Below are 25953 nucleotides of genomic sequence, written 5' to 3' on the forward strand. Positions count from 1 at the left end.
GGATACTGCTCTCTACTGAGGACTTTAGTCTGAAGTCCCTGTGTGTACACAGCTGCTGGATCAGCTTATAGGGTAAGTGGGGCTGCCCTGGGTTTGGAGTGCTTCCACCTACTGGCCAGAGGCAGCACTCGCTGCCAGCCCAGTCTCGAGACAGAGCTGGCTGACAGCCCCATTCAGTGAACACAGATGATGCTTCCTATACAGCAGCACCATCTTCTCCCTCACCAGTCAGTCCTCAAGGGCCCTGCAGGATGAAATCATGTCAGCTCCTGCATTAACTCAATCAGGCATGATGGAAAATGAATGGTGGAAGTTGATATCACATGTGAATGCTATTCATTCTTAAAATGTTTTGAGGTGGTGGAATATTGATCCCCTCCAAACCTTACCTTTGCAATTCACAAGGTGGCGCTTCACGTTATACTATCGTGATCCGACTCGAGCTGTGTCCGTGGTGCTGAAATCACACTGTATTCTGCAAATACACAGCCGACGTTCAACATGTATTCTCCACGTGGTGATGGTGTTTCGTTGTTGCCACGTAAATAAATAGTCTGCGCCGTGTAATTTCATTTTCAAATTGCCTAAAGTAGGCTAAGGGTATTAATCTGCTACTGATTTATCATTATCAAGCCTGAAGTCGTTCAAACCGAAGAAATGGAAAAGGAGCGAAAATCCTTCAAACAATATGGGTCTTTGGAACGAACCAAATTTGATCGACAAGCCGATAAGAAGGGTGAGCCTTTGCAAAATACTTAATTATATACAGTACATGCCATAGAAAGTTGTATATATGCGGGCTGCCTTTATCTATTCTAGTGTGAGTTTGTTTTGCATGAGGAAAAATTAAGTTTGATAGAACGTGGTGCTGAAATCGTAACGTTTTAGTCTATTTTCTTTACAAAAATCCAAAATGTTTTGTGATTTAGAGACTTTATGGAGATTTATATGATACTCAAACTGAGCTCCACCTATACATTGAATACTTGCAATAATTCAGATTAGATCAAAGTGTTGTCATATTCTTCATGGCTATAAGGCTTAATGTTACTCTGGTCCATGTGCTGATCATAAAATTAACAACCCTTGAACAACACTTGACTGGGTTAAGGACACTCATTGGTGAGTGGAATGGACTAGTGATCTGATATTCTTGTGTAATGTCTGTTTTCTTCTTCTGTACTAGTAGAATCATTACATGAACATGGATAATGTTACTGCCTTTAGGAGTAAAAGCCAGGACGGGAAGACTCGTGATGAAAGATATATAGATTAGATTTGAGAGTGGGAATTATTTTCTGAAAAGAGAAGTTGGTGCAACAAGGCATAGAACAGAGCGAACGTTCACATGATCTTTACGTAATCCGGTAGTGGGTGTGCAGTGCAGAAGGCAGGGGAGTACACTTTAAAATGACATCTGAAGGCTGGGGGCGGCAAGGCGACCTTGCTTGGAATTAGTAGGCAAATTATGAAAATCGAAGGTGTTAGAGCTGAGGTTGAAGTAGTCGTTTTTTTAACTTGCTCTTAGTTTTTTTTGGTATGTAGAGGGGCTCAGTATAGTGGAATGGTATCCTAAAAGAAGACGTGAAACTGCTGTCCTAACTCATTGTGTTAATCTGTCTGTACAGCGTGAGGATATGACTCACCTTTTTGCCTCTAGCTGTGACTCTTCACAGGTGACACAGGAAGAGACAGTGATGAGTCTCTAAAAAGGTGAACAGGAACGGAGTACAGCCAGCCACACACACAGCCCTGGTAAAGCTCTGGTAATCCAAAATGACATTTTGAAATCCAATTGTGAGGAGCAATTTTCACAATAGGGGCAGAATATTGCCTCCGGGGAAGGCACACACAGCAGGTAACCCACGATCAAAACACAGACGTCAAGCTTGCACTGAGGATTTCTTCAAAATGTGTAATTAGTGAAGATCCATTGAAAAAAGAAACTAGCAGGAGCTGCTAAAACGCTAATGATGATGTGTGTGTTTTTGATGGCATTAGCCTGGTGATTTGGCCTCTGTTTTCACCTAATGTTGTCTTTTCTGACAAGGTGAAGTAATTAAGAGCTAATTGCAGCACTGTTGGAGGAGTCATAGCTGGTCTGTGAGGAGGCTGCAGGATTAACAGCAGTGGTGCATTACTGGGCTTTCAGTGGGCTGCAGGATTACATAGTGGTGAGGAGTTTACCTGGGCGGCTGGAGGTCAGAGGGAGTTGTTGACTCTTCAGGGCAGTTCACTATGGGAGGTGTCTTGAGTTGCCTCATTAAACTAATGTTAACTAAGAACACAATAGCATTGGATCAGAAAAGCCCCTCTGCAACAATAGACTAAAGAAGGACATTCAGCCTTTAATCCAAAACTGAGATCCGAGTCATTTGTCATCAAGCTGCCTCAAATTCCCCTCGCCATCATATTCAATTCTTTCACTTATCCCCAGCCAGTGTAGCACAAGTCTGTAGAGCGTTACACTGAGCAATGGATGGTTTATTCCAATTATCCAACCCATCGTCTGTTGTAGGATGGAACAATTCTAGTCCAAATGAAGAGGAATCTACAGTGGGCTCCAAAATTACTGGCACCCCTGACTGGCAATGCACAAACAATACTTAAAAAATATAAACAATATAATTATAGAGAAACTCAAAATACCAACATGTGAAAAATACTGTACTTTATTAATGTTTCAATGGAACTCACCAAAATCATTTATTGATTTAATTAAAAATCAATGTCCTCCAAATCAAGGTTTCACAATTAATGGCACCCTTAAATATTATTGTAAATAACATCTACCAAAATTAAACCAGGAATTATATTCCACTTATTTAAGTTGATCTAAGTGTTTAGGAACTATATTGAGCCATTACATCACTTCCTTTTTCACTAGGGTATAAAAATGAGGTAACACGCATGCAATATCCCTTTGTCATCCAACACCATAAAGAAAAGAACTGGCAGTTCAAAAGGGACAGATGGTCGTAGACCTTCGTAAATCTGGTAACGGCTACAAGAAAATCCACAAACGATTGAATATATGACTGAGCACTGCCAGGGCAATTATTTAAAAATTCAAAAGATATGGAACAGTTGAAATCATCACGGGTAGAGGACGCAAATGCATTTTGCCCTCCAGGATAGGGAGGAGGATCGTGAGAGAAGCAACAAAATTCCCAAGAATCACTGTGAAAGAATTGCAGGCCTTCAGACGCCACCCCCACAACCACAGGCTCTTTGGAAGGGTTTCCAGAAGAAAGCCCTTAATGACCCCAAGACACAGACGCAAGTGCTTGGAGTTCATTTAAATTATGATTGGAAGAAGGTGTTCTGGTCAGATGAGACCAAAATTGAACGTTTTGGTCAGATACAGCACCGGCATGTTTGGCGTTGAAACAGAGATGCATACAAGGAGAGACACCTCATACTCACGGTGAAATATGGTGGTGGGTCAGTGATGTTTTGGGGCTGTTTTAATTCCAGAGGTCCAGAGGCACTGGTTAAGATTGATGGCATAATGAATTTCACCAAGTATCAGGCAATTTTGGCTGACAATCTGGTTGCCTCTGCCAGAAGGCTGGGACTTGGCCGTATGTGGATTTTCCAACAAGACAATGACCCAAAACAGACCTCAAGATCCACACAGAAATGGTTATGTGACAACAAAATCAATGTTCTGCCATGGCTGTGGGCTGAGTTGAAGAGGGCAGTTGATAAGTGCAAACCCAAGAATGTGAAGGATCTTGAAAGGATCTGCATAGAGGAATGGTCCAAAATCCCTCCAAATGTGTTCCTTAACCTTGTCAAACATTACAGGAAAAGAACATGCTGTTATCCCTGCCAGAGGTGGTGGCACTAAGTACTAAATGAGTGCCAATAATTATGAAACCTTGATTTTGGTGAAATGTATTTTGATTAAATAATTGTATGATTTTGGTGGGTTCCGTTGAAACATTAAAGTACAGTATTTCTCACATGTTGGTATTTTGAGTTTCTCTATAATTATATTGTTTCTATTTTTTTAAGTATTGTTTGTGCATTGCCAGTCAGGGGTGCCAGTAATTTTGGAGCCCACTTTACATGATTATCAGTTATTGTAAACTAGTCCTAATTCCAAATGATTTATTGTTGTAGTTGCCCAATATACGTTCATGCACCAGTTAGTTATGCATTGTTTACATATGTATAGTGTTTGACAGTTCTAAGTCATTGCAGGTTGAGATGACTATAATGGGGATGATTATATTCAGTGTGTCATATCATCTTGGGAAACCAGGATCTCCTCACGGATAGCAATCACAGCGCTTCACAGACTATGACCAATGAAACAGACCGGCCCCCTCCTGGCACCACTGCCAAATTAGGAAATGTTAATGAGACTGCACGAGTCTACTCAACTGATGACCTTAACCAGTTCATTATAGATTCTAGAAATGTACTAGTCCATGGGTGCTCAGCATCTCTTTCCTACTTTAATTGTCACTGATTCTGTCTTCCTTCTCATTGTCTGAGATTATTTCTCATTGTTCATGAAACTCAGGCATGTATCAATATCCTGAAGTCAACTGTTTAGCGAGAGCTGCCGTCATGCCATCCCAGTCTCCGCACCACTGAGTCTCTGCCCAGCCTGGCAGTGTGCCACTCAGAAAGGCACGTTCCCTTCATGCTGTCCCGCTGGGGAAGGAAACCCAGGAAGCGTGCTGCACACATGCTGTAATTAAGGCAGGCTGAAGACACACACCTACCACTTATGTTGCTGCCATACTGTTTACTATTGTTGTTATTGTTTATTATTATTATTTATCCAGGTACCAGTCACTTTTCCTAATCCCTGCCTACATTTACATATCTACCTCAATACTCCAGTATCCTTGTACATTTGGTGCTGACCCTGTATATAGTACATTTATTTTTTCTCATGTTTTAGTTTTTTCTTAGTTATACTATTTTGATATTGAATACTTCACTGTTGGGTAGGGCTTGCAAGTTAAGCATTTCACTGTACTTGTGAATGTGACAAATGAAACTTAACTTGAAAAGACAGGAGTTCTGTTCTGGCCTCTTCTATGACACAATCATGTTGTGCTGGGATAGGTGGCGTGAGCAGAATAAGCAGTCATTTGTTCCCATTTTCGTGCTGATGCACAGTACTATGTCAATTTAGCAGTAGAATAACTTGCTAATACACTACATGACCAAAAGTATGTGGACACCTGTTGGTTGAACATCTCATTCCAAAACCATGGGCATTAATATGGAGTTGGTCCCCCCTTTGGTGCTATAACAGCCTCCACTCTTCTGGGAAGGCTTTCCACTAGATGTTGGAACACTGCTGCAGGGACTTGCTTCCATGAGTATTAGTGAGGTCGGGCACTGATGTTTGGCGATTAGGCCTGTTTGATGGGGTTGAGATCAGGGCTCTGTGTAGGCCAGTCAAGTTCTTCCACACCTCAACAAACCATTTCTGTATGGACCTCACTTTGTGCTGAAACTGGAAAGGGCCTTCCCCAAACTGTTGCCATAAAGTTGAAAGCACAGAATCATCTAGAATGCAATTGTATGCTGTAGCGTTAAGATTTCCCTTCACTGGAACTAAGGGGCCTAGCCGAACAATGAGAAACAGCCCCAGACAATTATTCCACCTCCACCAAACTTTACAGTTGGCACTATGCATTGGGGCAGGTAGCGTTCTCCTGGCATCTGCCAAACCCAGATTTGTCCGTCAGACTGCCAGATGGTGAAGCGTGATTCATCACTTCAGAGAACTCGTTTCCACTGCTCCAGAGTCCAATGGCAGCGAGCTTTACACCACTCCAGCCGATGCTTGGCATTGCACATGGTGATCTTAGGCATGTGTGCGGCTGCTCACGAACTGACTTGTTGGAAAAGTGTCATCCTATGACGGTGCAACGTTGTAAGTCACTGAGCTCTTCAGTACGGGCCATTCTACTGCCAATGTTTGTCTATGGAGATTGTATGGCTGTGTGTTCGATTTTATACACCTGTCAGCAGTGGGTGTGGCTGAAATATCTGAATCCACTAATCTGAAGGGGTGTCCACATGCTTTTGTATATATAGTGTATCTTTGTTTTCTTGTTTCTCTCCCAGCAGAGGAAGACATTGTCTCAATGGCGGACTCCACCATCACAATAGATCACATTGAAGGGGAGCTTTTCAGAATCGAGCGGATACGTGATGTTCTAGTACGGAGGGAATCAGAACTAAGATACATGTGAGCATTTTTTAAAATAACTATCCAATCACACCAACACTCAGTTTCTGACATCTTTTGGTGATTTATCAAAGCCCTCTAGTATGAGGTAGAAGAACAGGATACACATTTTGGGCCTTTTCAGTCTCACACATAACATCCATGCCCTGGCTCCTTGTGGAATGGGTTGTGGTTGAACTGTAGTAGGTTTTCACAGGGCTCAATAGAGTTGATCACCTCGGACTTGGTGACGCTCCACATATGACAGCACCTAGCGATTGTGCATGAAGGTGAATACTGTGTAGAGCACATCAGCACTTTGTCTGCTGTCCTATTAGTCTACCAGCTCAGCTAGTACACTTGTCTCAACACTGCACATGGACTTTGTTCTAAAAACAAACGGTTTTATACTCCTCTCAGTCCGATCCCCTTGGCTGTAATGTTTCTTCTTCATTGTTGTGACATGTGCAGGGGAAAGAGGGGAGAGACTCAGAGAAAAGATAATGATGCTGGGTATGGGGAGGTCCAGTTGCTGGGGAGATGTGCACCGATGCATACAGTAGGTTACATTCTCACTATTCCTCCTCAAGACCTTTCTGGGTTGGAGCTTACATATAAGAAAGCCTTTAATCAAAGTAAAACATCCTATGGGATTTCTGTGAGAATCAGTATGATTACTGAACACTAACCCTGCTCTACACTAACAATAATCACTATTGGCCTGGTAAATAACCGCACTTCCGCTCACCATTAAGTAGATGAGCACAGCGGCACAGAGAGCTTTTCTCACTTCTTACTGTTTCTGTGATTCCTTCTCTTTCATCTCCAGGGACAGGAGCATATTGACGCCAGTTGCTGCAGAGCTCAAGGTCTTTTCAAGGCTGACCACAGCTGTAACAGAGAGAAACTGAACAGTGATAGCATAATAACAAGCAATGTACCTTTGTTCATGTGGAAAAGTAATTACTGTTAGGTTTCTGATGTGGAAAGTAGCTTGTTTCCTTATCTACGTAGGTGGAAGTGAAATTAAAAACGAACATGACATGGTTTACTTATGGAATGAAATGAGAACTCTAATTTGCATGCAGTGCGTTAGGTGTATGCAGTTCAGCGTGTATTCTTTAATGCTGTAGGCACCACAAGGTGCTTTATTGTGAACGTGTAATGTCGGGATGCAGCTTCAGACACAATGACAGGTCAATACAAAGTGAATCCATATTAAAGCACGTACACAATTTCAATGCAAATAAGCTGTGATGCAGGTACTGTATTGGTCACTCCTGTGAAGTGGCTTGAAAATAATAGCACATTTCCTGTGCTTAAAGGGCTTGGGGCATGTGTATCTAGGAGTTAATTTTCCTCTTATTGTCCGAAGGAAAAACCCAGTTATCCAGAGCCTCAGTGTCTGACCAGTATTGTTTACTTAAACCTCCCTACCTGAGTCAATTAGTGAAATGAGATATGATGCAGCTGCAGCTCCGATAGATTGGGAGTGACTCATTCTCAGAGGCCCTGTGGTATCCGAGTTAATTCAGCTAATAAACCCTCAGCCAACAATAATTTCAGTCCACCTGAGAAGAGGAGAAAGCTAATTCAGTTCGCCATTTCCACTGAAGTGGTTTCTGTCTGTAGGATAGGCTAATATGGTTATTGTTATCATGTCTGTTTACCAAGCTGAAATGGGAAATCGCTTAAATTCTATAGCATTACATTCTACTATGTATTTGGCCATTTAAATGTACTGTGTTCGAGTCACCAAAAGTTATTTTGAAATAAAAGTCATTATCTTTACACTCATGTAGCTCTCTGTAGCTCTCTCCTAGCTCTGCCTGCCTGCCTGTCAGACAGTTTTTTTCACTCAGCAGCAATTCTTTTTTAATTGCTATAATTCGCTGTCGTTATATTGATCACGTTCTAAGAGAGGAGTTATTGCAGAAGCTGAGAGCTTGAGGAAAGTTATGCCTCAGTAGACAGGACACCTGCAGGGTTGTCTGGCACATTGTGGTCCCAGGGGAAGGGTGATCACATCAGAAGGTCCTCTGTCACAACCCTTATTACTGCCCAGCAGGATCTGTCTGACTGTAGTGACTGTCTCCTTAAGTGTTAACCCTAGTGTGGGGTTATACATGCAAGCCACAGTGTCTTCAGAGAGACCACTCAACACTGGAGCCAGCATGATTGTATCTTTAAGACTACAATCTCTCCGTCCTCTGTATGGAAGCAGTCTGTATGGGATTCAGTTGGTCTGTCAATAAGAGCAATTAGGATTGATTCCTTAGTGTCAGACCTAAGTGTGGTATATGGAGAAGAACAGCCACTGTACTGACAGTCGATACGTGACAGGATCCGATTCTCACCTCGTCCTGGGTTCTCTTCCCCTGGGTCATACTAAACGGCTGTGAAGAGATTGCCTTTGAAGTATATCAATGTGGTTTATGATTGAGAATGAAATAGATTCCTCCATTTTTTTCCTCAGGATGGACGACATTCAGCTTTGCAAGGAAATCACACGGCTGAAAAAAGAACTTCAGAAGCTGGTGTCTGTTTCAGGTAGGCTACCATACACTCTTAGGGGAAAAAAAGGGTTCCAAAAGGGTTCTTCGGCTGTCCTCATAGGAGAACCCTTTTTGGTTCCAAGGAGAACCCTTTTGGGTTCCAGGTAGAACCCTTTTTGGTTCCAGGTAGAACCGTTTTGAGTTCCGTGTAGAACTCTCTGTGGAAAGGGTTCTCCTATGGGGACAGCCAAAGAACCCGTTTGGTTTCTAGATGGCATCTTTTTTGTGTGAGGTGACTCTCTGTGTGAGGTGTTCAATTCACATTATAGAGAGCACACACACTCGCTGTGCCAGAAAATGAGGGAATATCTGCATCAAAAGGGCTTATGGTCCAGGTAGTGCTCTAGGAAAGCCAATAATAAAAGATTTGCAGGACAAACAAGCAGAAGATTTGGAGCACAACATCCTCATTATCTCAGCTTATCATTTCAATGTTTCAGCCCCAGCCTCTCTCTGAATTATCTCACATTTGGTAAGTTAGATCCAGTGGTAATGCTGTCCACGCCACTTTCTCAGTATTATAACAGGAACACCATGCACAGTCTTCTGGTGGTTACAGATCCATCAGCCTAAGATGAATTTGCCTGGTTCTTAATCTTGAACTGGAGCTGTATGAATGCTTAATGATTCCTAACATCTATGATTACTATATGAACTGTCTGTGACTGCTGTATGACCACTCCATGACTATACTGTCTGTATGACTCCAGACACAGACAAATCCAACGAGGACCGGCAGAGGGAGGAGGAGCTGCTGCAGCAGATCCACAAGCTGGTGGAGACCAGGGACTTCCTGGTGGATGACGTGGAGTTTGAGAGGCTCAGGTGAGTGCTGCCATGTTCTTAAAGGCAAGGAGGGTTGGGCCATGTTCTTAAAGGCAAGGGCCTTTCCATGTAACTATCCATGTTGCCGAAGTAGCATCTAGTGACCATTAATATTCGTGACTCAGTTGTTGTCACCTCTGAGTCATACTGTATCTGAGCCAGTTGGTGAACATTCTTCCATGTCAATGTGAATTAAACCCACGCGATCGATCTGTTGAGGTGGATTTAAAAGGGTATTTTTCACTTCTGTGTTTTATTGAGTATTGTATTCTCTCTAGAGGCTGGGCTGAGCGTTGTGTTGCTGAGTGTATATTTAGTGTAAATGACAGTGAGTCACACAGAGGAAGCAAGCCCCTTCCACATTGCATTTGTTTACAGCGCTAAATTAGCTGTCTTGCATGTCAGGCATCCCTGCTTCTCTGACTACAAGTCTGAGTGACACTTGACAGCTCTCAGAAAGGTGGGTGATAGGTGGGGAGCAGATACTTAATAATTTACAGTAAAGTGATGTTGACAGTAGAAAATCATGAAGAGAAAATGATACATTGTTAAAGTGAATTCACACCATCCACACATGAACAAATGTCGGAGCCTCTATGCCTCTTTGTCTCTATCCAGTTGGTTATTTATTTATTTTGTGTGTGCATGCTTGTGTATGACTGTGTTTTATGGCAACAGTGGCTGTGAAAGATATAGGAAGATTTTACCTTGTGTTAACTGTGCTCATACCACTATATCTCCTTCAACAGGGAGAGAGAGGAGGACAAAGAAATGGCTGATTTCTTGCAGTCTAAATTCCCCAAGACCTTGAAGAAAAAAGGTATGTGCAAATATGTTACCATAGTGCTGTTAGTCAAGGCTCTAATATGAAGATTCCTTTTGTGCAGTTAGTCCAAGACGCATTGAATAAACCAAGTTAAAATATGATAACAACATTAACAATGCTGATGTGGATAATAATGTCTCTTTTTTCCCCCAGACGTCACAGAGGACCGAAGGATGACCTCCAAAGCCCAGCAGACTTCGTCCACTCCCTTCGTCACCAAAACCGGTCTCACCCTTCTGAAGGAGTGCTGCGGCTTCACATGCTCTGTCATGTAGACTCCTGCCCTGTGGAGAGACGGAGACACTTTGTTGGTTTCTGGATGGGGTTATTTGTGTTGAGCAGGCACACAGAGCTCTCATACTTCGACTATAACCCTAAACATATGTACAGTGACGGTTGGGACTGTGTTCCCATCAATGAATCTATTGCTCCAATTTAGTGCATTTTGAGAAGTGGAACTTGGTAAAAAAAAACGACTTTAGATTTCAAAATTTTTTGCATTCTGTCATAAAGAGCACATGTACAACTTCATATTGAAATGAGAGTTCAGTTCACGTAACAGGGTTGACCTTAAAATGAGGGACAGACGTAAATTAATCACTAATAAATAACAATCTTCAGAAATGACTTTGTCAAAACAACAAAATAACTAGGGCTTTACAATGATGGTGAATTTTGGGGGTTGTGTTTTTATTTTTATTTTTTTAATTTAAACTTTATTTAACTAGGCAAGTCAGTTAAGAACAAATTCTTATTTACAATGATGGCCTATGAACAGTGAATTAACTGCCTTGTTCAGGGGCAGAGTGACAGCTTTTTAACTTGTCAATTCTGGGGTTCGATCTAGCAACCGTTATTGGCCCAACGCTCTAACCACTAGGCTACCTGCCGCCTCATGAAAATCTTCAAAGAAGTCACAGATTGTGCACGGAGGGACCTGTCAAAGTGCAGATTTTTTGCACTTTACTAAGTCTTTATTTATATAAAAAATCTTAATTTTGGAATTTTGTCTATCACATGGCACTTCATTTGATATAACAGGCTTTTAAAATTCAACATTGGTGAACAATTTCTACTTATAATTTGAAAGGGATGCAAAAGGCACTCTTTTCGTGGAACGACCCTGCTGATCATTTCCTGATAAAGTATATAGCCTATTTGACTCAGCCAAGTCCATTAATCAACACAAATCTTCTTCATCACCATGGTCAATATAAGTATTCTAGTGTGTAACCAAGTTTCAATTAACAGAGGTACTATCCTTTGGACAGAGTGAAAATGACAACAGAACGTTTCCATTCTGATGCATTCTTTTGTAGCAAATTTGGGTCAGCTTCGGGAAATTACTATCTAAAACATTCAGCTCTCTTCTATAGGGCCACCCTTGGATGGTTGGTGTATATTTGCGGATGTACAAATAAGGAATATTTGCGGATGTACAAATAAGGAAGGCTGTCCGTAAAACCTGTAGTTTGATTTGAAACGGTGAGTGACTCCGTTTAAAAGCTCTGCAGCGGGAGAGTCATTGAGTACCAGGTTAATAGCAATTATCTTATTCAAATGGACCCTGTCCAATTAAAGTAATTAGACATTTATGTGTTGCTATGACTGCAATTATCCCTCTTCAATGCATTAGAGCTTGACACTTCATTCCCATGGGCATTGTCTACACAGCTATGACTAGCAAACCTCACTCTGTCTCTTGGTGACATTTTACATGGTCACGGCTAACTATGGCACTGCTTAACCTTGCTAAAGGCCACTGCTTGCTTGGCTTCCATGCCAGGTGAAAAAAGAGCTAAAATAGATCCTCCTCTCTGTCATTTGGCTCCTTGGTATCTCCCCTCTGGAATAGCTGCTTTACTGTGGTAGCTACCCTGTCATTATCTGTGTCTGATTCCTGGAAAGTCACCAGAATTACATTCAGCTCTCTGCTTTCACAATTCTAATATTGTTTCAATTTCAGTTTCAAATGCCATGTTTTGCTTTTTTTGTTCCCCATTACCTTCTATTACGCTGATTGGTCTGACAGGAATTGCTGTTGCCAATTTGCGATACTTGTAATTCTTTGTGACAGTAGAGGTAAATGTGTGATAGTGAAAACCATGTACTGTGAACGTGGCTTTGACAAATATCTCAGAGTATCAAGGACAACTTTCCAAGCATAATGGAGATCAGAACTTCTCCCCTTTGAATGAGATAATATGCCTTTAAATCAACTGTCTGCTGCTTATTCTATTACAAAACACTCTTTAACCTGACATCTATCAATGAGCACAGTCTGCTCAATGTAACAGCTCATTCACAATGCTCTGTATGTTTATGTTTCATTCTCTACAATGGTTTAATCCAAACTGACTGGTAGTAGCACATTATCTGGGTGGAAAACTGAACATGTATTTTCACATTTATGATCCTGGGAGTTGATTGATCCTGGGAGTTGATTGTATTAGGCTACTTGTTATTATGTTTTGTGGCTTAGAATGTCAGAACTTCTGGTTGTAAATATTGTATCGGTTTAGCGTGCTTGTCTAATTAAAGAGTTGTAATGTAGGTTTATTCTCCATTATTAAACCATTATTATTAAATAACTGTTTAAATCTGGACTATATTACCACCAAGTCAGGTAAACGCTTGTGCAAGGATATTGTAAGCTGGTTATAAGTTGATTTATTTCAAGATCATGTACATCTTTACCTTATTGAATCTTGTGCTTTCTGTACTAACTCTCATCTCTATGAATCACTACGCTAACAAATGCTTTGTGTTATCAAGTGAGTGTGATAATTAGGCAGTTTTTTTTCTTCTCTTCCACGCTCACATCTCAGAGACATGGGTGGGTGTCGAGCGCATGGGAAACAAAGACACAGGAGCCAGTGGAGGCTGCTGAGGGGAGAATGGCTCATAATAATGGCCGGAACGGAGCAAATGGAATGGCATCAAACACTTGGAAACCATGTGTTTGATATATTTGATACCATTCCACTGATTCAGCTCCGGGTAGTACCACGAGCTCGTTCTCCCCAGTTAACGTGGCACCAACCTCCTGTGACAGGCATTATTAAACTGTCACCACAAAGAAAATGTAATGCATGGGGTTTGGGCTTTAACATCTAACCTATTACAAAGAGCATTCTGCCACATGCGTGTGCAACTGTCATGACAACGGCCCATGATGGGAGCGATGGTGTTGCTCTACACTAGTGAGAACCAACTGTTTGTATCTTCGCCCCAGAACACGTTCCTCCTCACCTCAGCCCCCCTGCACTGCGCACACAGATGACTCATCCAAGGGACTCAGGGGAGATGGATTGTGATCCACTGGCTTTTTCTTTCTCTGAAATCCTTCACTCCATAGCAAGCCCATCACTGGGGGACCATCTGCAAAGGAAAGCTGATCCTAACAAATAATAATACACACTGCTTCAGAATGGAAAACTGTCAATTGACAATACAGTAGCCTATACGCTGTTCAATAGTTTGGTTTACTGGACCTAATGATATGGGTGTTTTAGATGTAATTATTGTTTTGCGAGATATTGTTGTGGATTGAAGATACTTGAGTGAAGAATCATTTCTGTGGCATTTACCTGACAGCTGAGAGAGAGGCACAGCCGGTTGCAAATTACCAGACTCTGCGTCATTGAAGACACCTCACTGCATTTCATTTGCAGGCCAAAAAAGCATACAATCAAGCAGCTGCACAGAGAGAATTCAGACACATTATTTCCAACCCACCCTAATTGGAAGCTGCTGATTCTCAGCTAGCTCCTTCTCATATGCGGCGTGGGCCGAGACATTAAACAATCCCTGCACAGAAGATAACACGCCTCACTAATTAGGGACCATTTCTGGCAAACACATTTTTCTCTTTTTCTTTCTTCCTCCTGCCCTCCTCTCCCCACCTGGACTTCCCCTCTGGTTGTGTTGTTATGACCGAAAAGCTCAAAGCAGATTCAGACAAATCAATTCCTTGTAAATACAACCCCATAGTCAGAGCTGTATGCTCCCCTGCTGTATGTATGTTGTTCCCTTGACAAATGATTTTGACATTTACACAAGTGAAACTAAATAAGAGATCTCAGTGTGCATGTCAGATATGGAGAGAGGTGGCACATTGGGAGGGATCAGGAGGCTGCCCACTGGAAGCTGTTGGTGGAGTGGAGGAATATCTCAGGCCTCTCACAAAGGGCGAGAAGAATAACCCAGCATGCCTTAATAACATGCGTCCTGCTTCAACTGGATGCAGCCACTCTTCACAGTTTTGTTCCCTAGTAACATGTCATCTTGCCTTTCAATGTAATGTTGTTGTTATTGACAAATGTAGAAATGAAGGCTGTGAGATGATTCTTTTTATAATTGAAAGCATGGTGTTAGAGATAGCATGCTGAGGTGAGGGGGTTTAAGTTAACAATAATCCAAGTCAACATCATATCAAATTCATATGCTTTACAACATTAATCCAGTAATAACTTAAGCACTGTGCATTTAGTGACATTAAAGAAATTAAGTATAGGTCCATAATGGCATCTCAATTATATATGAAGGGCATTTGAATCATGTGGTTTCGCAAATTTGCCTTGGAAGCATAGGTGAACACAAGTTGCAAGAGATGGCCTTTCCAACCATGCATGTTGCTGCCTGTCTTTCTACTGTATCTCCATTGACCTGTGCCCTGTGACTGTGACTGGTTTAATTTAATTCATTAGTGGAGGATTAGAAAACTGTTGAAGTGTGACAATGAGAGATTGAATCAATACTGGTTGACAGAGCTGTAAAAGAAAACTTTTATGGAATTGTGTTATCTGACGCAGGGTTGAGGAAGAGTTGATGAGAGTTGAGACCCTTTCCTCCATCACATTCTATGCATTTCTGCAACCTTTTCTAGATCAACTTGAACAGTATTTATATTCTGAAAAGAATCTCACACCTGGATGATCTAGTGTACAACAGCTAAATAATGATCTTCAATGTATCAAGTTACTGTCGATTATGTCTCAGTTCCCAGTTCAATATGTGATGTGCAAGATCTTGTAAACCATTGGCTCAATAACCGGAGATAGGAGAAATTACAGTACATTGGCCAGACATTGACTTGCTTCCAAATTGCATGGAATCTGTTTATATTTTCTATTCATCCTTATCACATTGACAGTGATGATGCGACATCATTTTACATGACATTTCTGTCTATTGACTCAGAATTGGGCTCAATATTGGTGACCACTGGCATTTTGCAGTCCCTGTATTGAACTCATGAGCTTCCTCTGAGAGAACAAATCACGCTGTGCCAGCGACTGTCTTTCAGCTGTGGATTGGACAGGTCCATGTAGGCTGGCTATTGGTTCACTGCAGTGGTCACCAAGACTTTGCATTGGAACCCACTGGTACCCTTCCTTACAAGAAAGACCATTTCTCACACCCATTGTTCAACATAAGATAGCATGGGCCACCATGATTCAAGGGCTTATTACTCCCTAAACATTTTTATACCAACATGTCCTAATAAGAATTCCCCATTGCATTATGATTATGGTATACATAGGCCATAATGGTTCCTTCTCTCTGTAATCATCCAGATAGTTTTTGTTAGTGTTCATTTCATGGGTACAGATCAGTGGAGGTTGCTGAGGGGAGGACGGCTCATAATAATGGCTGGACAGCAAATGGAATGGCATCAAACACATGGAAACCACGTATTTAATATATTTGATACCATTCCACTCATTCCGCTCGAGTCCTTACTACAAGCCTGTCCGCCCCAATTAAGGTGACACCAACCTCCTTTGGTACAGTTGAAAAACACTTGGAATCAGATGGACAATTGAATGCCATTGAAATGCACATCCTGTATGTGGAGCAAAATGTCACAGTGAATGGCCAGTGCCTTTTCAGTCTCTGTGCTGTGGAACCCAGTTGTGTCAGAAAGCCCCTGGGTGTGACAGGCCAGCAGCAGAGAAGACCACAGGGATGGTTACCCTGATTCTCTCTTTACTCCCAGACTCATGAGACCATTAATGAACAAAACAACTATTCCAGGTGCAACACAGCAACTCACATATGATGACCACAGACAGTGACCATCTCTCAAACACTATCTGCTGCACGTTCAATATTCACACTCACACATGCAGTGACCGGCTCTGAAACACTCTCGCAACCTCAAAGCACCTGCAACCAAATCAGTCACACACAGGAAGATATGACATTTTTATTAGTGATATTATGGAATCATATCTGTGAGGTACAGAACAGTAAAGGCAGAGACAGTGAGAGTAACACCTCTAAAGTGTTTTCATTTTTGTTTCACATGAGTCATTCTGAGTCACTCCTAGCAACTTTGCGGCATAACAAGTCAATTATTGTGCTTTTCTCCTGCATATCTCACCCTCTTTGAGGAAGAAAACAACATTTAAGGAATGTAATTTGCAGGTTATTTACTTAAATGCACAAACTATTCAATATTTTCGGAATTTTGCAATAAATACATGCTATTACAATGTCATAGCATCCACAGTACATATCATTTATTTTTTTGTTGCACATATTCTCATTACTATCTAAAATATACTGTAATAAAATAATATAGACGTGTCTATAACTCCTTATAGTGCACAGTAAATGAAGTGAAATAGCCTATGTGAAATAGAAACCATACCATAACATAAGTAGTGACTGACTGACTAGTAAATCTAACATCTCTGCCATAACCTTAACATTTACATGATCTATAATGAAACAGTGTGACCTGGTGGCAGAAAGCTGAATTAGTTGAAATTGCTGTAAAGCACAGAGCCAACAATATTGTTACTTTAAAGTTTACATGACTCAAGAAAACAATGACACAATTAGTGGATTCGGATATTTCAGCCGCACCCGTTGCTGACAGGTGTATAAAATTGAGCACACAGCCATGCAATCTCCATACACAAACATTGGCAATAGAATGGCCTTACTGAAGAGCTCAGGGATTTTCAACATGGCACCGTCAAAGGATGCCACCTTTCCAACAAGTCAGTGTTAAATTTCTGCCCTGCTAGAGCTGCCCAGGTCAACTGTAAGTGCTGTTATTGTGAAGTGGAAATGTCTAGGAGCAACAACGGCTCAGCCGCGAAGTGGTAGGCCACACAAGCTCACAGAACAGGACCGCAGAGTGTTGAAGCGCGTAACGTGTAAAAATTGTCTGTTCTCGGTTGCAACACTCACTACATAGTTCCAAACTGCCTCTGGAAGCAATGTCAGCACAATAACTGTTCGTCGGGAGCTTCATGAATATGGTTTACATGGCCGAGCAGCAGCACATAAGCCTAAGATCATCATGCGCAATGCTATGCGTTGCCTCTGATGGACTCAGGAGAAATCAAAACGCTTTCTCTGGAGTGTTGAATCACGCTTCACCATCGGGCAGTCCGACGGACGAATCTGGGTTTGACGGATGCCAGTAGAACGTTACCTGCCCCAATGCACAGTGCCAATTGTAAAGTTTGGTGGAGGTGGAATAATGGTCTGGGACTGTTTTTCATGGTTCAGGCTAGGCCCCTTAGTTCCAGTGAATGGAAATCTTAACTCTACAGGATACAATGACATCCTGGACAATTCTGTGCTTCCAACTTTGTGGCAACAATTTGAGGAAGGCCCTTTCCTGTTTCAGCATGACAATGCCCCCGTGCACAAAGCGAGGTCCATACAGAAATGGTTTGTCAAGGTCAGTGTGGAAGAACTTGACTGGCCTGCACTGAGCCCTGACCTCAACCCCATCAAATACCTTTGGAATGAATTGGAACACCGACTGTGAGCCAGGCCTAATTGCCCAACATCAGTGCCTGACCTCACTAATGCTCTTGTGCCTGAATGGAAGCAAGTCCCAGCAGCAGTTCCAACATCTAGTGGAAGCCTTCCCAGACGAGTGGAGGCTGTTATAGCAGCAAAGGGGGGACCAACTCCATATTAATGCTCGTGATTTTGGAATGAAATGTTCGACGAGCAGGTGTCCACATACTTTTGGTCATGTAGTGTAGCTTCATAGTCCACGTATTATGATGGGGTAGAATGTGAAGATGGTTTATCGTTTAGCCTTTAGCTAAATAGTGTTTATTTTGTTCCTCTCTGTGCAAATGTTCTGGTGGCTCTATTGTAGGCTACCCTATCATTCTGCATGTATTAATATGGTCTCATTTTATGCAATGTATAAATTCCCAATTAGTAGACAATAATGTTCAGTGAATGTAACTTTCACTTTAACAGATGACGTAACCTAATTTCATTCCATTTGTGCTGCTTCAGTTCTTTGCGATAACTCCTCTGCTGTGGAAACGACGGAAGCGCAGTTCTGGATTTTGGTTTGACTGGTAGAAAGAAGGATGGAGTTTCTGACAGGGAATCCGTTTACTACACCCGTGGGCCAGCGAATAGGTAATTGTTACATTTTAACTAATAAAGTAGGTTTATAGTGGTTTGCGCGTGAGTTTGTAGATAGTTTACATTGTTGCATCGGACATGACAGGCTACAAGACATTGGTAGGCTATTGTTGGAAAACAGACACTATCACTCCATAAAACGACACAAGATAATCTGTAGGCTATGGAAAGGGAAATTGGCGTTATTGGTTATGTATTTAATAAGAAACGAAACTGTGACAATTGCTTGCTTATAGTTTGTTAATTGATCAAGATTGACAGTGCAAAAAGAGATTTAGATTATGCTATTACTTGACTGACACTGGCACCGCACAATAATACCCTAGAGGCGGGTTTACAGTGTTTTAATCCTGAATTTCATTGGCGAGTTTGGGTATTGTTGCTGGTCTATAGACCAATCGTTTGGCAAGCTCTGGGTGGGGTGGTGAAAAATTGTTCCCTTCCTTCGTGACCTAATTTTAAAGAAGGGGACATTTATTAAAGTTCCAATGCAGCCATTTTTATCTCGATATCAAATCATTTAAGTACCTTACTGTGAATGTTTTAAATTCAAATGGTCAAAAATAAACAATGTACTTCTTAGCAAAGAGCAATTTCTCAAGCAATAATTTTGCTAGGACTGAGTGGGAGAGGAAAACTGAAAACGAACTGTTATTTGCAGAGGTTTGGAACTCTTTCTTATTGGTATATTAACTCATTTACCAGGTAGGCCAAAACTCCATCCCACCAAAACAGGCAAAAATTTCAGGTAGACTTTTCTCTTACACTAAACGGACATTATCGTTTTCACAGTTTCACAGTATTATTTCCACCTAATAGTGTGAAAATATTTATCAAACATATGAAATCACATTTTTGACTGCACTGGGCCTTTAAGAAATAATGGAATAACATATATACTGTAGATGTTTCAAAGTGAGTAATGTTGCTGATTAATAATTAATCTGCTTGCCATCTTGTTTTTATGTAGACTACAAGTGGCCTATTTTATCTTATAAGCTTAAACTCCCCCTGTGACATAATTATAGATGGAAAAACAATCTGCCTATTTTAATGTATATGACCACAATGAGACGGTACAAGTAGGAGAGGTTGTTCTACTTTCTCAACTGAGCTAAATCCTGTTTCTATCCCCTCCCTTTCAGAGGAATGAAGACAGAACATTTAATTTGTTTAAGTAAACGTCTGCCAAGGAACCTAATGCTGGTCACATGAACCAGTCAGTTAGATGGAGAAAGAATGAGTTTGACAAACAAATAGGGATTTAACTCGCATGGATGAGTAGAGGCATCATCACAGTAAGCTAATAAACAGCTATTGTTGAGTTGTGTTAACACCGTTTCACAGTGACTATGTCTTCCAGATGATTTTATGCAAAATAAAGTGCAACGTCTCAATTGTTTTTGTTCTCAGAATATGCAACCAGCTCCAGTCTGCAGTCGGAGGACTGGGCCCTCAACATGGACATCTGTGACATCATCAACGAGACAGAGGAGGGGTGTGTATCCTCTGTTGACATAATGGACTGTTTTTTCCTTTTTTTCCCTTACTGTATTGTGCTCTTGTTGTTTGAAGTTGCTTGTTTACCTACAATGATTACAGGCCTAGAGATGCATACAAAGCAATAAAGAAGAGGATTGTTGGAAACAAGAACTTCAGAGAGGTCATGCTGGCATTGATTGTGAGTGTCATATTTACCTCTCTCATTCACCATACTTTTTCCCCCTTTTCTTCATGAACTTGTAACCTAACTTTCTTTCTCTCTCCATCTCTCTTATGTCATGTTGGTTCTCAGGTACTGGAAGCGTGTGTGAAGAACTGTGGCCACAGGTTCCATGTGCTAGTCTCAACCAGGGAGTTTGTTGAGGCGGTTCTTGTCAGGTCCATCTTACCCAAGAACAATCCCCCTCTGGTCCTGCATGACAGAGTGCTCAGCCTTATACAGGTGAGAGATGGCATTGGTACTCATACCTTCAGTAAGTCACAGAGCTGTGTTGGAATTGACAGCTAGCTATTGTCGGGTGTGTGCTGTTTATGATGTGTGTTTGTATATTGTTCAGGCATGGGCAGACGCATTCCGCAGCTCACCAGCTCTGACGGGCGTGGTCTCTGTGTACGAGGACCTGAGACGGAAAGGACTGGAGTTTCCCATGACTGAACTGGACGGATACTCCCCCATTCACACTCCAAATAGGGTATACCTTCAAACAATGACTGGTGAAAATGCATGCATTTCCTCACTGACAAATACAGATTACAACTTTCTGCTAAACCTCTCTAAAGCTGTTTTAACTCCCTACTCCTTAACACTATTCTCTAACTCAATTGGTTCCTGTGCTCTGTCCACCAGACTGTGCCTGATAACGGGCCTACTGTCACTGTATCTGCTGCACCCTCATCCACCAGGCCTGTCCCCATTTCACCACAGCTTCCTGCATCCCAACAGAGCGAGCAGGGACCCCTCACTTTCACACCTTATGAGGTGATTGGAAAGCTCACGTCATACAGGGGCCTCTAAAATGGCATGGCTTTTATTTTAGTAACACAACAATCTTTTGCATGCAGGCTGAATTCACTCCAGGGCATTACTTTAAAATCCAATTACCTTGTGCACTGTGGATGTTTGTTACTTGTTTCACATTCAGAATGTATAATAAAAGTTGATGCTTTACAGTATTATGCCAACCCCACCCCACACAATTTAGCATATGAGTGCTGATGACATTGACTCCTATTCCAGGTTAAAAAGTTGAAGACCGACCTGGGAGTGGTTCGAGGTAACCTGACCGTGATGTCAGATATGATGTCTCAACTGGATCCAGCAACAGCTAAGCATTCAGACACAGAGCTGCTTCAGGTTAGTTGGTTCGCTCGCTCGCTGGGCTCTCTCTATGGCTGTTCATCCATGGCTGTGACACATGTCATCTGTTTGTATCCATCTCTCTTGTCCATTGCTGTCTTTTCGCTGACTCTCTGTATCTCCTGCTCTCTCTCTGTCAGTAGGAATTGTATGCAGCATGTAAAGACGTGCAAGATAAGATAATGGAGCTGGTCCCAAGACTCAGTGAGGAGAAACTGACCGAGGAGCTGCTGGTTGCCAATGATGAAATCAATGCCACATTCACTCGCTACCAGAGGTATTGTCCTAAATGATCATCATCAGATACAGTCAATAATTCCTGCTGTGATAGCAGTATGATTTTCATTATTTCCTTTCCAGGTTTCAGAGACTAAGAGCTACACAGCAGGTAAGTGTTTTTTCTTAAGGATCTGTGGTCCTTTACCCTTATCACAAATGCATGTTTGGATGAGAAATATGTACTGTTCAACTTCACCTTTTTCCCAATCGCCTAGAGCCCGACCTACGTCAACCTTATTGACCTCAGCGCAGCAATCAAGCCTGTTGTTACAGCTCCCACCCACAGCCATCTCAGCCGATCAACAGTGGACACAGTGTCTAGTCAGATGACAGGACTCAGTAAGTAACTACAGTGTTCCTCGATCTGATAGAGGTTCTCAATGTGTCCTTAAAGTACAATTCATTATCTTACCCTGTTTTCCACATAGGTATGAGGGAATTCGATGAATTTGCACAGAACAGGAGCATCTCACAGACACGACCGAGGTAATAGACAGCTCCAACAAAAGTCCAGGTTTTGCTTTCATGGTAGAATGGATTGTTCAGACTTATAGCAAGAGTGAGAGGGAGCTTACTAAAGCAGGTGTCAAGACTTTCTCATGGCTTAGTACTGTATAACAAATGAACTAGTGCTGTGGTTGTCTTGTCACTCCCTGGCTTGTTTAGGTTATAACAGTCCTGCTCCAGCTAAGCTGGTGCACTAGTCTAGACTGGAAGTGAACCTGGCTGGCTCAGGATGGTTGCTTATCTTGCTCAAGATATTTGTGCCATTCATTCTGTCAATAAGGATTATGAATGGAGTCTGACATGAACTGCAAGCTTACATGGCTAGTGAGAAAACTGTGCAAACATTTGCAATACAAATGTTGAAGGAACATTTCTCCTCTGTATTTGGTTTTCCAATAAAGTTGTTCATACTTTGGCCAATGGTTACTTGTGGAGATGGCTATTATTCTACTACTGTATGTAAACTGCATAATTTTCTAAGCAGTGAAATGTGTGTTTCAGTGAGCGGAATGAAGGTGTTGCCGACAGTCTGGCTCAAGCACAGAACACCAGATTACAGAACACTGGAACGGTCAGTAACCCCAGAATTATTTAACCCAGGACAGATTTGAAAGGATATTTGTTTAGGAAGGGCATTGCTTGTGTCCATGGAGTCCTTATGCCCTGTGGAGTGTTACTAAGTGTCACTAATATGTACAATAACCCTGTGTCTTAGGTAATGTGTAGGTCTGCCCTGCCTCTATATGTTTAAACAATGTTCTCTGTGTCCTGCCACAATTTCACGTGCAAAATTGGCAATTTTGTTAGTGCTATAAGATTGTCTGTCTCTGTTTTGTCAAATGGTTCATAACCCAATGGTTTTGTGTTATGGCATGCATGTCTACTGGTATCTTTGTTCGTAAATAAAATGTCTGTGTAAAGGATGACAGCCCAGACTCCACCCTTGGGTCTGATTGGCTGGCACAGTGCCATTCCTTTTGCATTCTACCCCTGGGGCTTATGCTGGGATGTTTTGTATTCAAGCATGTTTAGTGTGTATTTAATGAATGATTGTTTCCTTTCCGTCTTTGTACTGAGATGGTTGTATGATCTTTTTTCCTGTGTGCCTGATCTGGTTATTTTTTTTCTTACTTTGATTTTTGCATTCATGTGTTGAGTGTTATAAGTGTTCATTTCTGAAACTGATAGATGGTGTGTATTGGCACATTTTAAAGGGATACTTCTGGATTTTGGCAATGAGGCCCTTTATCTACTTCCCCAGAGTCAGATGAACTCATGAATGCCATTTTTGTCTGTGTCCAAAATAGCCTCATTGCCAAAATTCCCAAGTATCCCTTTTAAATCATGACTCTTCTAAATCATTACTATGCTTGCTAATTTACTCCCACTCTGTTCTGTTTTCCCTGCCGTAACTTTGGTGTGTTTCCCCGTCTAAAATCAACTGGTTTCAATCAGAATACTAGGGGTCAGCATGCTTGAATGGTGGTTATGTGTAGATTGCCCAAGAAAAATCTAAAGGTAATGGTACTCCAGAGTCTGATCGTCACAAGAAAACAGTGGCTTACAGTAATCTCTTGCCTAACTCTCCCAGATCCCTGTGAGTCAGACGTCTGTGATGGATGACATTGAGAAGTGGCTGGATGTGGACGAGGTGGGTCACTGTTAGCATTCACTCAATGTCATGGTATACAAGCAGAGTCCAACTTGGTTCCATGTTATACCATTGCCAGTCCTTGCACCCCCTCTCTAATTTGGTTTTATGGACTATACATAGTATACAGTAATTGCAAATGCCTGCACGGTGCTTTACCCCAGCAAATGTAACATTCCTGGATTTTTGAACATATTCAATTTTGTTTGGACATGTGACTGTTGACGTGACCATAACAGTCATGGCTTTCATGTGTGTTATGTGTATCACAGGAGGACGACATGGCTGATTCAGAGGGTGTGACAAGTGAGGGTGAGCTTCTATTTCTTAGTTCCTCATCCAGCTCTCATCCACTCCCTGGGTATCGCTATGTAGATCCAACAACAGTTTAGTTTGCTTCCTTGTACTATTACAAAGTCCTGAGTAATCCTTTTTGAGACCGACAAAGCCTGCCTAAGGCAACTTCTCTTTCTCCCTCCTTTTAGAGTTTGACAGGTTTCTGGCAGAAAGGGCGAGAGCAGCGGAGCGACTCCCGTCCCTGAAAGCTTCTTCTCGTGACAACAACAACTACTCCGAGTCATAGGCCAAGCTGCAACCTGTCACATAACCAATGCCATTTTCCCAAATAGTGTGAGAGGACTGAACTGGATGAATGTATGATTGGCACATACAGTGAGTAAATGACTGGTGGGAACAACAACTCCTGACAATTGGGTTGTGCTACTGACACTCAGGTACATTACAGAACTACTTTATGTTCAACTCTCCTGGGTTAAGGTCTTCATCTAGTATGTTTAATGTATATTTTTATGTAAAGGCTAAATGAACTTGGACCAAGTGTTTTTAACTTACACTAAAAGAGTGCTTTATGATAAGAACTTAAGTCGTCCCGTGCCACTATGTATATGGATATCCAGCAGAGGCTGGTGGGAGGAGCTATAGGAGGATTGGCTTATTATAATGGCTAGAATGGAATTGAATGGAGTCAAACATGTGGTTTCCTTATGTTTGGTACTATTCCATTATTCCATTCTAGACATCATAATGAGCCCGTCCTCCTATAGCTCCCATCAGCCTCCTCTGGTGTGGCTGCGGATACAAACATTTGCACAATGATTGAGTTTAATTCCTGTTACATTTCTTAGAAGAGAATGGAATATGCCCAATATTTTCAGATGAACATTGAATGGTGTGCATTCCAGAAAATGCAGGCATGATATACACAATGTTAGTAGATTGCAATAAGCTATAATTAGGGAAAATGAATGATGTGATGCTCATGATGAATCCCATTTGTAATACAGAACACTTTTTTTAGGAAGAGCAATACAAACCTAATTGTTTCTGGAGTACTTGAAGTTTATCAACTGTTACACAATGTCATGATGAAATACTGTAACATTAAACACAGATGAAGTCTTAAAGATAGTTTGTTCTTATTCACTCTGGGAGATGGGTGCTCAGCGTGTGGGCTGATTTTCATGGTTCTGCAAATATGATTGATTTCTGTGTTTTGTAAAATTGGTATACCATAATTCCACTAGTCTGTGATTGAATAACAATGGTTTTGCAATTTCCAATGTCATTTTAAAAAGCGTGTTGAATCTGTCAAGTACTTACAGGAGTGTTAATGCTTTTGTCATATCAACTTTAAAAGGTGTCTGAAGAAACTGGGAAGCCATAACTTTTACACAGAACAGCGAAGGGCTGAGAGGAGCTCCAAACAGCTGTGGCAAGAGGAAGTTGAACTATGTATTTTTTTCCTGATACAAGGAATTGATATCCGAAGTTCAACGTTTTAAAAACAAATGTGCCTAAAACCAAAGT

The 25953-nt window shown here is 41.5% G+C and overlaps 2 protein-coding genes across 5 annotated transcripts; both read left to right on the plus strand.

The window, feature by feature from the left end:
* Positions 1–26: 26 nt before the first annotated feature.
* On the plus strand, positions 27–13003 carry LOC129825977 (bMERB domain-containing protein 1-like). 2 transcript variants are annotated; one of them, XM_055886187.1, is made up of 6 exons: positions 27–736; positions 6106–6226; positions 8682–8755; positions 9471–9585; positions 10335–10405; positions 10565–13003. In XM_055886187.1, the coding sequence occupies exons 1-6, from the start codon at positions 658–660 to the stop codon at positions 10684–10686; spliced, it is 582 nt and encodes a 193-aa protein (XP_055742162.1). In that variant the 5' UTR covers positions 27–657; the 3' UTR covers positions 10687–13003. The 2 variants fall into 2 exon arrangements, with proteins under 2 accessions (XP_055742162.1, XP_055742150.1); XM_055886175.1 differs by having other exon boundaries at positions 31–736; positions 6103–6226.
* A 5673-nt stretch (positions 13004–18676) lies between these two features.
* Positions 18677–25550, plus strand: LOC129825997 (target of Myb1 membrane trafficking protein-like). Of its 3 annotated transcripts, XM_055886243.1 has the most exons (16): positions 18732–18823; positions 19975–20127; positions 20243–20327; positions 20432–20510; positions 20625–20774; positions 20890–21024; positions 21180–21311; positions 21570–21686; positions 21833–21966; positions 22050–22077; positions 22184–22307; positions 22397–22454; positions 22977–23046; positions 24067–24126; positions 24399–24438; positions 24612–25550. In XM_055886243.1, exons 3-16 carry the CDS (start codon positions 20290–20292, stop codon positions 24707–24709), a joined length of 1263 nt encoding a protein of 420 aa, XP_055742218.1. In that variant the 5' UTR covers positions 18732–18823; positions 19975–20127; positions 20243–20289; the 3' UTR covers positions 24710–25550. The 3 variants fall into 3 exon arrangements, with proteins under 3 accessions (XP_055742209.1, XP_055742228.1, XP_055742218.1); XM_055886234.1 differs by lacking the exon at positions 19975–20127 and having other exon boundaries at positions 18677–18823; XM_055886253.1 differs by lacking the exons at positions 19975–20127; positions 21180–21311 and having other exon boundaries at positions 18677–18823.
* The last annotated feature ends 403 nt before the right edge of the window (positions 25551–25953 follow it).

Source organism: Salvelinus fontinalis, chromosome 2, assembly GCF_029448725.1.
Source record: "Salvelinus fontinalis isolate EN_2023a chromosome 2, ASM2944872v1, whole genome shotgun sequence".
Classification (NCBI taxonomy): Eukaryota; Metazoa; Chordata; class Actinopteri; order Salmoniformes; family Salmonidae; genus Salvelinus; species Salvelinus fontinalis.